The 14,727-nt window shown below is 41.6% G+C and overlaps 1 protein-coding gene across 4 annotated transcripts in view; it reads right to left on the reverse strand.

Moving 5' to 3' along the window:
- The window catches only part of enah (ENAH actin regulator), a 161,295-nt gene that overhangs the window by 39,992 nt on the left and 106,576 nt on the right, over positions 1-14,727 (reverse strand). For all 4 annotated transcript variants that reach the window (XM_079525390.1, XM_079525392.1, XM_079525391.1 and 1 more), the window contains exon 4: positions 12,748-12,820. In XM_079525390.1, coding sequence (XP_079381516.1) covers positions 12,748-12,820 — 73 coding nt within the window. The remainder of the gene's footprint in view (positions 1-12,747; positions 12,821-14,727) is intronic.

Consider the following 14,727-nt stretch of genomic DNA (forward strand, 5'->3'; position numbering starts at 1 on the left):
CATCCATCACGGTGACACCTACAGTATGTTTCCATGCTCTGTTCAACTTTTAAAAAAGACTTCATGTGAGAGGAATGATCACCATCTGCAACTCATGCATTCCTCAGTGGTGAGAAGATAGCTTCCTGCTCGGCCACAACGTTACGAACGGCGCTCACATTATACATGAGCGTGTGCTGAAATTGAGCGTGAATGAAAGAAGAAAACATGATGTCCTCTGTTGTCGGCAGGAGATAATAAAAAAGTACCTCATCTAAATTAAGCTGGCGTTTAATGGCCGTCTGTGATTCAGTTTTAATTGAACCGACATTAGGCTAGGCCATTTGTGAGTAAACACGCATCAACTTCAACTTGCCTTTTGCAACCAGCCTTAAAGAGCTGATACTGTACATACAGCATGAGAGATACATATCAACACTGTCGGGCAGAAACCTTGCATCGCCATATTTCATCTTTTTGCTTTAATTCGTGTTTTTCATAAACGCCTTATTTTGACTTTGTCATATGACGGTGTCGCACAATAGTAGAACAAAAAAGCCAATGGACAAGCTCACTGACTTTTAAAAATACATTTTGTTAAAGGAATGATCATCATTCATGCATTCCTCGCATGCATTCATCGGCTGTTTTCACTACTTTTAAAATATTTTTAATTCAAATGACCATATTACCAAATGTTTCCGATTTGTCTTTCTATCTCTCTTTCTTTCATTTTCCTCTCCTTTCCAATTGCCCCGCACTTTAAAACAGTTCACAGAGAAGATTGTGTGCAGGTCTTATGCCTGTATTTAGGCCAGGTGTTGGACATGTTGGCGAGTTGATAAAAACATCCGCTCACTGTTTTATAGCTCCAAAGAACTTACTATTATTAATGGCGCAACGTTTTGACCCTTAGGTCTTCTTCAGGATGTTTTTATCCTCTGCCCCACTTTGTGTGTAGCTCATTGTTGGTGATAAAGTAGACCTGATGTTGATTCTGAGAAACAAATCTCTTGTTCAAGGACACAACTGGTTTCCCATTTCAAAATCTATTGATCTCCCATTCCATCATTGTCAATACATTTACTGTATACTAGTTTACATACATGCATACTTGTATATATTTCCGTGTTGTTAGCTAGTATGTACTATTCACTATTTCAACCATAATGGAAGTGCTAGCGGTTGACCAAGATGTGTACTATGCTGCATAGTAGACATCTTGGGCAATCGCTAGCATACAGACATACAGTATCTTGGTCACTTAATTGTTTCGTATTTTTGTTTTGTAGATTTGTTTTTCTAAACCAGAAAAGATAAAGAAGATAGTAGTGCATAAAATTGGCTAATGGGAGGGCGGGTGGACCACACGACCACGTCACTATGTCTAGGCCCTAGACCACTAGACCAGCAAGGTGGCTGCAAAAGGTGGGGATCTGTGTCTGTATTACAGCGTGAGTAAGCCCTGCCCGCGCTCATTATCAACTACTACTGGTAGTAGGGCAGCCGGCAGTGTAAAATATATATCCATAAAGCCACAGATTCAACCGCTATGCCCAAATAGGGTCATGTGCATATGGGACCGACCAACTTCAAACTCGGCGACGCAGGCATCGGCAAGGACTCAAGGGAGTTCAGTACAGTGCAACCGATATGCCCATATAGGGGCATGTCAAATATAGGCATAATAAACTGACGCGAGATCCCATAAGGGCATAAAGGGAACACAGGTAGACAGACCAATGGAGATCTCCATATATGGGCACAAAAGGGACACAGACAATGGTACAATGGCTACTCTGTCTGACAAAGAAACGGCGGGTTCTCTGACAGGGGCCGTATAGCGTCCTGAACCTCTAGTTTATGTATTGTCACTTTAATGATGTGCAATAAGTGTCTCATTAGCTGTTGTAAAGTATTGTTTGTTTCATTTGATTACACAACAATATCGATTAAACAAAACAATTAGGGGAAAATCATTGGTGATATCCTATAGCAGTCATGAATAGACCAGATCAGAATATTTGTAAACAAAAAAAATAGAGCGGTATTTCCGGGCAGAATATCTATTTTATATCTACACTAAATGTGAGAAGAATCTGAAAAGATATCTACTAAATAAAATAAAGGGTCCACAACATTAGCTATGTATAGTTTGTCAACGATTTGGAACAGTTTGAAATATAGTCAATATTACAATATCATGTGCCCTGTCCTGTACTTCCAGATATATGGTTAATAAGTACTGTATATTGCTCCAATGCGACACTACCGGTGTTATAAATCTACCCAGGAATATATATTTGATTGTGATGGTCTATAAGACTCTATGAATGTCTATATGAATGTCTTTTCAATGTCTTTATTGTATGGAGAACAGATCACTTCCTTCTTGCATTCTTCTCTATAAAAATGTGGATGTAACCAACATGCAGCTGAAATATGGCAAGTCTTTTAATTGAAAATGTGCAGTTGCAATCTGTAGACATACTCTTACTCACCCCCCCTGTGACTATTTCTGGAAGTGCTAATGCAATGGATCCCACGCATGCACAATCACAACAACATGCACATCCATAAATCTTGCCTTTTGCCTCTCGCGTGTGAATCTAATCCTAAATCACCCCCCCCCCCCCCACCCGCTCAAAGAGGCATCACAGGCTTCAAAGCCGTGGAAAAACCTCCCGCACCCATTCAAAGTGGCGTCTCGCTCGCCTCCTGAAAAGAGTTGCTGAGGGAACGAACGTGGGCGGCTGCACAGTCTGAATTCCAGTGCATTCTCTCTCATTCGTTCATTCCCTCTTTCTTGGTTCTTCCGACAACTTTAGTACGACAGAGTTTGAGACGCTTGAGGGGATTTGCTTTGGGGTGTATGCGGGATTGGGACAGAGGGGGTGGTGGGGGGTGGTTGGGGGGTGGCTGATGTATGAACTGTATACATGTATTTTTCCACATGGAGGAAGAGTGATAATATTTGTAGTATTAGAGGCATTTCTTAAGGGAACCACTGGGAAACCATGGGAAACAGGAAGACGGGTTAAACTAGATTTAGGCATGCGCTTAGTGTGGACTGTGGATAATGGCTGCAAGGAAATTAATGTTTGGGTTGACCATCATGAATATTACTTAAAACAGTGAGAGGAGATTCAAAATAAAACACACTGATTGTACACACATGACAGGAAGCGATTTCTTAGGTTGACATGCACCATGTTCTTGTTTTACGGTTACAGTGCAACCTCGCATTGGAGAGCTGTGATGACAGCTCTGTTGGAGCTACTGTAGCATTCTCAACACAACTTGGGTAGAAAAAACACAGGCCTACACTCTGCTTTCACCAGCCAAACCATCATGAGTTGGTTTCTTTATTCATTAACAATCTGCAGAATAAAATACATTGAGGGGTGTGCGCCTCAACGTTTGAAACTAACTCGACACGCATCTCCATATGGGCTCAGCTCCCAGGGTCAGCATTTTTGCAATTACTGCAAATGGAAAATGTAGTCAATTCTATTCTATTTTAGGCAGCCAAGTGGAGGCCAACTGGCCTGTCTCGATGCAATGAGTAGTAGTGCAAACATTTCCATTTAAAATCTATAATCTACTATAATATCGCAATAAAGGACGATGTACAATGAAATGGTGTTAACATCCGATGTATAATCTAATTTAGTGGCAATACAAGAGAAAATCTGTCAACCCTGAAGCTTTTAAACAGACTATAAACAGATTATGAATAATTTCAGTGCTGTCAGATTTTGTTTTGTCCACTACAAGTGACAAAACTCGCCGCTCATTTACAATTTGCCAGCGCCGCCGCTGTGATGCTGCTGATGTTATTTAAAGCCTTTTAAAAAAGTCTTTATGATGTTATAATTATTGTCTAGAGTTAGAATGTATACATTTTTTTTGATCCTAATATACCAGACCAATGTGTAAAGTGCAACGTGGAGAAGGGTACATTATTTCACTGTTTATGGCAATGCCCAGAGATCATGAAGTTTTGGAAAGAAGTACTTGGTATATTATCTCAGATAATCTCAGAGGATATTCCTATTTGTCCACAACTGTGTATCTTGGGTATATTTCCTAATAATTTAAGAATTAATAGTAAAAAGAAGAGTATGATTACTTATTCTCTTCTACAGGCTAAACATACAATTGCACTCTTTTGGAAAAACCCAGACAAACCAGACATCAAGCAATGGTACAAAGAATTGTCAAATTGTCTTGCACTAGAAAAATTGACTTTAGCCATTAAAGGGAAATCTGATGACTTTCAAGAAATATGGGGACAGTTCATGCATTTTATGAACAGCAATCCATTAGGACCGGTATTAGATAATCCACAGTAATGTGGGGAGGAAAATGGGGACCATATCTGTTTTTATTTGTTTTTGTTTTTTATTGTTGAGTTGTTTGTTATGATTGTATTTTTTATTTATTTGTTGTCATTGTATTTGTATTGTATTGTATTGTATTGTTGTATTGTATTGTTTTTGTATTGTATCTGTTATGTTTGTTTTTTCTGGACATTTTATTTAACAAAAGAGCTATAACTGTAATGTTTTTTATAAATGAAAAAGAATGTCAATAAATATATTGTTTAAAAAAAAGAATGTATACATTTTACAGGTTTGCCTGAAAGGGAACATCTGACGAAAAGCTGCAGGGAGGGAGCCTAAATTCTGGCAGTCCATTGGCCAACTGTGCCACACGACTTTCCTCATTGGCTCCAACTAAGAACCAGGAAGTGTCGGCTAAATGGATGGAAGCCCAGAGGGGCCATATGGAGTTACTCTAGCCCAACTGTGACACACGCACGCACACACACGCACGCACATACAAACACAAACACACCCCTAACAGGAAACCCCAACAGCTTGGTTGAATCCTAGGGAACATGTTGGTTTTATAGGAATGCGTGTGCGCGTGCGTGCGTTTCTGTGTTAGATTAAAATGTATTTTGTGAGTGTGCATGTATGCAGGCATGTGTGTGTGGGTGTGTGTGTGCCAGAACATGTTGTCAGTACCAGCTGCTGCCGTTATCATTGCTGCATTGTAATGCTTAGCGTTAAAAAGCAACAGCTACAAGCTAACTGCTAACACATGTGTGAGATGCCACAGAAAGGGAGGCTTAAGCATGCTGACACACACACCATTTCACATGCACGCTTGTTTCCCACACAAAATAGCACAGACATACAATACACACTCTCTCAATTATTATCTCAATCTCTCACTCTCTCTACATAAAACACACACGGCCATACACTCCACCCCTACACACACGGCCATACACTCCACCCCTACACACACGGCCATACACCACACACACACACACACACACACACACACACACACACACACACACACACACACACACACACACACACACACACACACACACACACACACACACACACACACACACACACACACACACACACACACACACACACACACACACACACACACACACACACACACACACACACACACACAGCTATTTATACCGTCAGCCCATTATTTCCACCTCGTGTCTCTTTAATCCGACAGCAGTGGCCTGTGTTTATGGACAGGTGGCTTATCATGCCTCCACTCACCTATCTGTCCATCCATCCATATATCTATCAGAATCAGAATCAGAAGACTTTATTGCCATGACATGTAAACATGTTAGGAATTTGGTTTGGTGGACAGCAGAGTGCAGTTACAACATTAGGACAAGTGCAAAACAGGACAAGACAGTGCAAAGAACAGTGAATAAAATAAAGTGCAGAGAGTTCAAGTGATCAGTTCATCTTATCATGCCTCCACTCACCTATCTGTCCATCCATCCATATATCTATCCATCTTATCATGCCTCCACTCACCTATCTGTCCATCCATCCATATATCTATCCATCTTATCATGCCTCCACTCACCTATCTGTCCATCCATCCATACATCTGTCCATCTTATCATGCCTCCACTCACCTATCTGTCCATCCATCCATCCATATATCTGTCCATCTTATCATGCCTCCACTCACCTATCTGTCCATCCATCCATACATCTATCCATCTTATCATGCCTCCACTCACCTATCTGTCCATCCATCCATCCATATATCTGTCCATCTTATCATGCCTCCACTCACCTATCTGTCCATCCATCCATATATCTATCCATCTTATCATGCCTCCACTCACCTATCTGTCCATCCATCCATATATCTATCCATCTTATCATGCCTCCACTCACCTATCTGTCCATCCATCCATATATCTATCCATCTTATCATGCCTCCACTCACCTATCTGTCCATCCATCCATATATCTGTCCATCTTATCATGCCTCCACTCACCTATCTGTCCATCCATCCATATATCTGTCCATCTTATCATGCCTCCACTCACCTATCTGTCCATCCATCCATATATCTATCCATCTTATCATGCCTCCACTCACCTATCTGTCCATCCATCCATATATCTATCCATCTTATCATGCCTCCACTCACCTATCTGTCCATCCATCCATATATCTATCCATCTTATCATGCCTCCACTCACCTATCTGTCCATCCATCCATACATCTATCCATCTTATCATGCCTCCACTCACCTATCTGTCCATCCATCCATATATCCATCCATCTTATCATGCCTCCACTCACCTATCTGTCCATCCATCCATATATCTATCTTATCATGCCTCCACTCACCTATCTGTCCATCCATCCATATATCCATCTTATCATGCCTCCACTCACCTATCTGTCCATCCATCCATATATCTATCCATCTTATCATGCCTCCACTCACCTATCTGTCCATCCATCCATATATCTATCCATCTTATCATGCCTCCACTCACCTATCTGTCCATCCATCCATATATCTATCCATCTTATCATGCCTCCACTCACCTATCTGTCCATCCATCCATATATCTGTCCATCTTATCATGCCTCCACTCACCTATCTGTCCATCCATCCATATATCTATCCATCTTATCATGCCTCCACTCACCTATCTGTCCATCCATCCATATATCTATCATCTTATCATGCCTCCACTCACCTATCTGTCCATCCATCCATATATCTATCCATCTTATCATGCCTCCACTCACCTATCTGTCCATCCATCCATATATCTATCCATCCACTACATATACTGATATATATATATATATATATATATATATATATATATATATATATATATATATATATATATATATATATATATATATATATATATATATATATCTCAGTCCATCCATCCTCCCTGGGCAACTTTGACGATGGAGAGGGACACTATTAACAGACTCACTCCAGATGGCCACATTGCATATTACTGTCGTGGCAAAAAATAGCCAATCTACAAGCTCAAAACGCGTCGCACTTGCGACGCGTTTTGAGCTTGTAGATCAGCAAATTTTTTTTGCTATATTTGAATTGAAATCCTGAATAATTTTTTTGAATTGGAATCCTGAAAAGTAACCTTTTTTTATTTCATTTCAAATGCATTTAGTTATAGTTATGTTAACTTCATGAAGTAAATACAAATATATTGGACATAGAAAAAGACATTTTAATACTAGTAATTAACTGATATCAATAATATATCAGTATTCTGATATTATTATTAACCTGCAGGCCGCATTAACCCATTTTGGGCGGGAACCCCTTTTGGTGTTAGCATTATGTTATGCTTTAGCTATTGAAAAACAGCAGATCTACAAGCTCATAGCGCGCCACCGAGTGGCGCGCTACGAGCTTGTAGGTCTGCTATTTTTGAAAAATCGAAGAACGACTGACATGGAAACATAGCTTTTTGAGAAAACTGTCAGTTTTTAGAAGACATTTTTAGAATCTGATCTCAGGTCAAAATGGGTTAAGTGATGGTGGGGGCCGCATGTGGCCCCCGGGCCGCCAGTTGCCCATGCATGCCCTATACTGTACATACTGTACCATATATCTAACCATCCACTCACTCACTCCACGGAGGAAGGCTGGAGGAGAGATGCAGGATGGAGAGATGAGCATGCAGGAAAGAGGAGGTGATTTACTGGAGAGAGGAAAAGCCACAGACAGCGTCATGTTTCCCTGCAGTCGTCCAACGCAGTGGAAAAAGTAAAGTAGACATTCCAACATTCCCAAAGATGAACTGATCGCAATGTTTACTCCTTTCATGGAGTGGGGAGTCGGGGACCCACAAAACCAGACGTACTGAGAGAGTCTCTGTGTGTGTTCATCTCATGGAATGTACTGAATGAAGATGTGCGGTGCGGTGTTCATTAGTGAGTTAAAGGAATAAAGCAGGATGGTTGCACACACACACACACACACACACACACACACACACACACACACACACACACACACACACACACACACACACACACACACACACACACACACACACACACACACACACACACACACACACACACACACACACACACACCCTTCCTATATTTCTCTCTAACCTTAACATCCATTTCTTTTCAAACTAGACTGTAATAGCCCAGTCGGGTGATAAACAAACACTTGTGAGTCAAGAACACCACTTAATGTTATAATATAACATTAAGTGGTGTTGTAATATATTATATTGAAACAAAATAGTGCCATTTGACCTTTGACCTTAGGGTGGAGCTAGAGGAATTAAAGGCCATGGGGTCACCAACATCAGTTCATCTCTTCATAATTTGAATAATATGATGTGAAATCGTGTGCGTGCAAAGCTGCCATTTTGGTCTGAGGGCAGAGAGAGGAAAGGTCATACTGTAGTAGTGTATAGTCATCAAATCAATAGGGTTCATCCTCCAGGGGGTATGGAGGTGCACAGCAGATCCTATGGCAATCCAGGCAGTAATTTAATCGATTAAAAAATCGATTAAAAAAAAAAGAGGAAAGAAAAAGCTTCTTTTTTTAAACATCTTTGGACATCTTTTTTCATATAGCCTATATTGATTACACCTCACAACTCTGTTCTGCACTCGTAACACTGCGATGGGGGGAAAAAAGAAAAAAAAAGAAAAAACGGAAGTGAAAAGTCTGCTGGTTTATGGGAACAGAGTTTTTAGAATCCTAATATCTTGGATTCTTCTTCCAGGCTTCGTCTTCGATCAAGACAAGCTTGATTAGCGGCTCATTTCTATAAACTATATGATCGGTGGTTACAAAATTTTGGGTGAATTAAATAACATTTGTGGGACTTTTCACTTACTGTTTCTCTGTTTCCGAGTGAAACGGCTTTAAAATGTCTTGCTCTAGTCTACTGCCAAAGGCACAGCCACAGCCACAGTTACTGCACCCACAGTACACGTTGTTTACTGTACGTTAATGTACGTCGGATTGGAAACAACCGAAGGGAGATAATTGCACAGACAAAACGTGAGAAATCTCTCTCCCCCTCCGTTCCTGATTTCGCCCCACGGATCTTTTGTAATCTAATGTCAGAGTATATTTGACACTTTAGACAAAGATGGAGAGAGGAACAGAGGAGAGAGGACAGATGAAAACAAACAAATAAGGGGGAAGAAAAAAGAGAGCGAGTGACAGAGGACTGGAGAGAGAGAGAGAGAGAGAGAGAGAGAGAGAGAGAGAGAGAGAGAGAGAGAGAGAGAGAGAGGGACCCAGAGCATGAGGGCTGACAGCCAGGTCCATTAGGGGCTCTCAGAACCAGAGAGAGGGGAGAATTCCTGGCAGATCCAAGATCACCTCAGAAAACACTTAAAACAAACCGGTGACTCACACCGTAAGAATGCTTTACTACTGGAATGTGTGTGCGTGTGTGTGTGTGTGTATGTGTGTGTGTGTGTGTGTGTGTGTGTGTGTGTGTGTGTGTGTATGTGTGTGTGTTGCGTGTGTAACAGAAAAAGGTGAAGGGGCAAAGGTGTGCTTGTGTGTGCAGGAAACGTGCATGCATATGTGCGTGTGTCATCACTAACTGGACGCTAGCCACAGTGAGCTCATGCAGGCTAGCTCGGGGGAAAATATGGGAGCTTTAGCGTGAACCTACTGACCTCTGGGCAATATGACAGCATTCCACTGGAGGCTGCACAAAGATATGCACTTCTGTTTAGATTTAGTACTAGCATACCTGTACAGTCTGTCCATGTGGGCTGCACGCACAGTCGCACGAACCCAATTTCATACTTGGAACTATCGTTGCTGTCGGTTGGAACCCTTGGCTTTATGATTTGTTAGGCGGGCGGCCGTTATGATTCGTTGGGCAGTGTGTCGCTTGCCAAACATAATTGAGCTACAGCACAAGCTATACAACGCGTCGCGTTGTGAGGACGCGTTGTTAGCTTGTAGATCAATTATGTTTGGCAAGCGACACCGTGTTGTACAACTTGTACTATGGAGTCACACTTTGACTAGAGGGTGTCCTGGTACTGTAGGTTTAGTCCACCAAGATACACATTTAAATTAAACGTTTATCATGACATTCTCTCCATTCAATAACATACAAGGCAGCACGTTATGCACACACACATGCTACGGTTTCTAAAATAACACGTGCGCGCACACACACACGCACACGCGCACACACACAATGTATATACCGACTATCACGTGTTATATGTATCATCATCTACTATACGTATATCTGTATACGTATAGATAGTGATACATATATAAATTCATGAAAATACACTTGGTTACAACAATACCCTCTTGGAGAGAGGCTTCAGGCTTCAAGAAGCCCGTCAAGGGATTTATTTTAGACTTAGTCATGCTTCAGTATGGAAATATGAGACCAAAGAGAAGGTCAGTCAGTTCAAACCCAAGAGAGAAAGAGACTGTGTGTGTGTGCGCATGCGTGCGTTAGAGAGAGAGACAGAGACAGAGAGACAGAGACAGAGAGAGACAGAGACAGAGACAGAGAGAGACAGAGACAGAGAGAGACAGACAGAGACAGAGACAGAGACACACACACCTCTCTGTGTGTGTCCTTGTGATTAACATGTAGAGTGTGTCATGATTTAGTGTGATGACTTTCACATGGCCTAATTTTTATAAGGTTCCAGTGTCAACAAGTCTGACAATGAATCCTAGTCCTCTGAAACGCGCGTGCGCACACACGCACGCACACACGCACACACACACACACACACACACACACACACACACACACACACACACGTCGTTGGAGGTCCACATAAATGATAATTCCGTTGGATTTCCTACAGGAAATGAACCATCTTACAGACACAGCCTCAGCGAAAAACAACACCCAGGGATTGCGACCCACAGTATAAACGAAGCCTCATTATAGCTTCATTCACGCATCGTTTCCATCGAGCTCTGTGTGATGTCCGCAATTCCATTTTGACCCGAGATCAGATTCAAAAAATGTCTTCTACATCCTGACAGTTTTCTGAAAGTCGTTCTTCGATTTTTCAAAAATAGCAGACCTACAAGCTCGTAGCGCGCCACTCGGTGGCGCGCTATGAGCTTGTAGATCTGCTATTTTTCAATAGCTAAAGCATAACATAATGCTAACACCAAAAGGGGTTCCCGCCCAAACTGGATTAATATAGGCCTACCTACATAATATTCTCTCTAGTCTTCAATGCATGGACATGGATTCTGTTTTATGGATGAATCAAAACAATAATTTTAAATTAATGTTAAGTGCAAATGGGTATCCTGAAAGCGATCTATAGAAAATCACTATGAAATGCTGTCTTCTGCTTCTTTCCTGGTGCACAAGGCATACAATCTCTCCGATATCGGTAAAAGGTTCACTTAATTCTATATGAAATGGAAGGAGGAGTTTCGCAAGCACATAGATAGGAGATCACAAAGTTTCCCATATGAATCCCATAAAGATTCCCTATGTGCGTGCGTGCGTGCGTGCGTGCCCTACAATACTAATCAAATAACTTGAATAGACTTTCTGTTGAACAGGTTCGAAACCCCGGCCAACACTACCCAGCTGGTCTTGATTAACATAGAACTGTGTGTGTGTGTGTGTGTGTGTGTGTGTGTGTGTGTGTGTGTGTGTGTGTGTGTGTGTGTTCCTCCAGCGCCTCATTATTACCTGAGGGTGAATCTGGCCTTGTAAGGGGAAGAAAAACAACAGCTTGTGTGTGTCCACGTGTGTGCGTGTGCGTGTGCGTGCGCGCACATCTGTATGGGTTTGTGTGTGTGTCCCCTCCCCTCCATTGAAGAACTCAGCAGACATATGGTGACAAAATTAATTTAATCAAGAGATGATCAAGACCTTGATCATTAAATCAAGAGAAGGCTGATGGCCTGATGTGAAACGCAACGTAATCTCATTTAAATTTCAATACAGATCAGACAAGCAGGACAAAATACTGGCTCTGTTTGTGCGTGCCATGCATGCAGACTACTTTCCATTGTTAAAGCCTACTCCAGAATGGTCCTTGTGAATGAGTGTGTGTGTGTGTGTGTGTGTGTGTGTGTGTGTGTGTGTGTGTGTGTGTGTGTGTGTGTGTGTGTGTGTGTGTGGCTGATATATGGACCATTTTGACACCATCGGTATCGGCAATTATGCAGCCAATTAGTACCAATCATTGTTTTCAAACATTTCGTTCAGCTATTTTTGTAGTTAAGTGCATTTTTCTCAAATAGAAACTTCAAATCAAATTGATTAGAACATTTTAAATGGGTCAAAACATCAGTAATCGGTGGTCTAGGTCTAGGATTCAATCCCAAAGTGGGGATGGCATCCGACTCATATCTGGCATGGCTCGGGCTCCAATCACGAGAGACATTATGAGAGTCTTACCTTCTCTGCATGTCCATCTCCTCTGGTGTGGGGCCATTCTGCACAGGAGGGGCCTGCCTTGGCAATGTGGGGCCTGCACAGGAACGACACAAACACACTGGTAAATATACGGTGACCAGACGGCCCAGTTTGGCCAGGATTGTCCCACCACGTCCCGACAGACACTCAAATTGTTGTTACTAAAATGTCTCCGGTTTTTAAACATTTCCACCACAGTTAAAATACAAACACAGATGTTGATCATCCTCTGTTCTGTTGAAAGGTGCAGGACACTACTGTAGATAGATATGCTAAATGCTAAAACTAATTGTCCTCCGTCCTGATCAATACACCAGATGAAAATAAAAAATACAATTTCAAAAGAATGTCCACGAAATTGTCACGTGTCTCATTGCGACGCACTGTGAGCGTGAATATTAACACATTGAGAGCCCACGCAAAACTGCCCAAAATCACTTTCACCTAGAAAATCCATTCACATTTTTTATAATTCAGCTGACTGTGGAGACACATGCTGGAACTTTTTACTTTGAAATGATTTATAGTTTCTGAGTTATTTAATTTAAACGCCAAATGCATTCTCAATGGCGAAAAGACAAACTTTGGCACGACGTGTTAAAAAAAAAGTGTTTTGATTTTTCTGATTTTTTTTAATAAAAAAAATATAAAAAAAAAAATATATATATATATTTTTTTGTTTTGTTTTTGGAAGACGTCCACAGACGTCTTGGGCTATGCACGTGCGGTAATACCCAGGACGTCCACAGACGTTTTGGGCACAAAATGTGTTAAGGGGCCTGGTTTGGGATTTTGAAAACATGGTATTGAAAATGAACTGTAACCACCTGACCACTGACCAACATGGTCAGTTATCAACTGATCAACATGGTCAGTAACCTAGTTATCAACAAAACCAAATTACAGTACTACAGCTGGTGCTTCTGTTAGAAAAAAAACAAACAAAAAAAAAACAGCCTAACCACAGCACAAGCTCCGAAAATATGCAATAATCAGTCAAACATACAGTACACTCAAACACACCTCTTGTAGCCTGGCTTTGGCAAGAGAACAAGACACTGACATCACTGTCTCATTTACATTTGCTAATGAGGCAACTTTTCAGGACAACTTCGACATGACCAGATGGATGCACTCTCTCTCTCTTTTCATCTCACACGCATTGTGTGAACACACACACACACACACACACACACACACACACACACACACACACACACACACACACACACACACACACACACACACACACACACACACACACACACACACACACACACACACACACACACACACACACACACACACACACACACACACACACAGTGTCTAAAAGCTGAGAAGGAGGTGGATTCAAAGATCATCAATGTTCAGTTTGCTGTCAACCTTCTGTCAGGAGGTGGAGAGACAGAGACAGAGAGAGAGAGAGAGAGAGAGAGAGAGAGAACTTGGGCTAGTGCCAGGATGAATGCGTCACTGTCATTGTTACACTCATTAACCACTTTTCCACATCAGTAGGACTCTGTTTAGGGCATGCCAGACCCAGCTCATTAACAACAAATCAGCCATTATCAAAATACAAAAAAGTATTTATTTATTTAGGCCTCTTCACACTAGTTGAGCCCAGGGCTTTGTTACAGCTCTGTTTGTACTGACCTAACTGAGGTGGTGTACAGACGAGGACGTATTCTGTGTTACTCGGGCAAGTAATTAGCCGATCTGCCCTTTTTGCCACACGGAGACGGCGTTTTGGGGGACTTAAACGGCTAATTTTGAAACCACCTTCCAGAGTGGGAAAGTTTGGAGACGCGACTTTCTCGTCTCCGTGTGTATAGCAAATGCCGCCTAATTTGCTGAAACGGTGATGTCATAGTCCCCTCGCCCCCTCCAAACTAACCAGTGTTAATGGTTTATTTCACCATAACCACTTATATATAAGTATCACAGCTATTTTATATTTGC

This window comes from Electrona antarctica, assembly GCF_951216825.1.
Source record: "Electrona antarctica genome assembly, chromosome: 17".
Classification (NCBI taxonomy): Eukaryota; Metazoa; Chordata; class Actinopteri; order Myctophiformes; family Myctophidae; genus Electrona; species Electrona antarctica.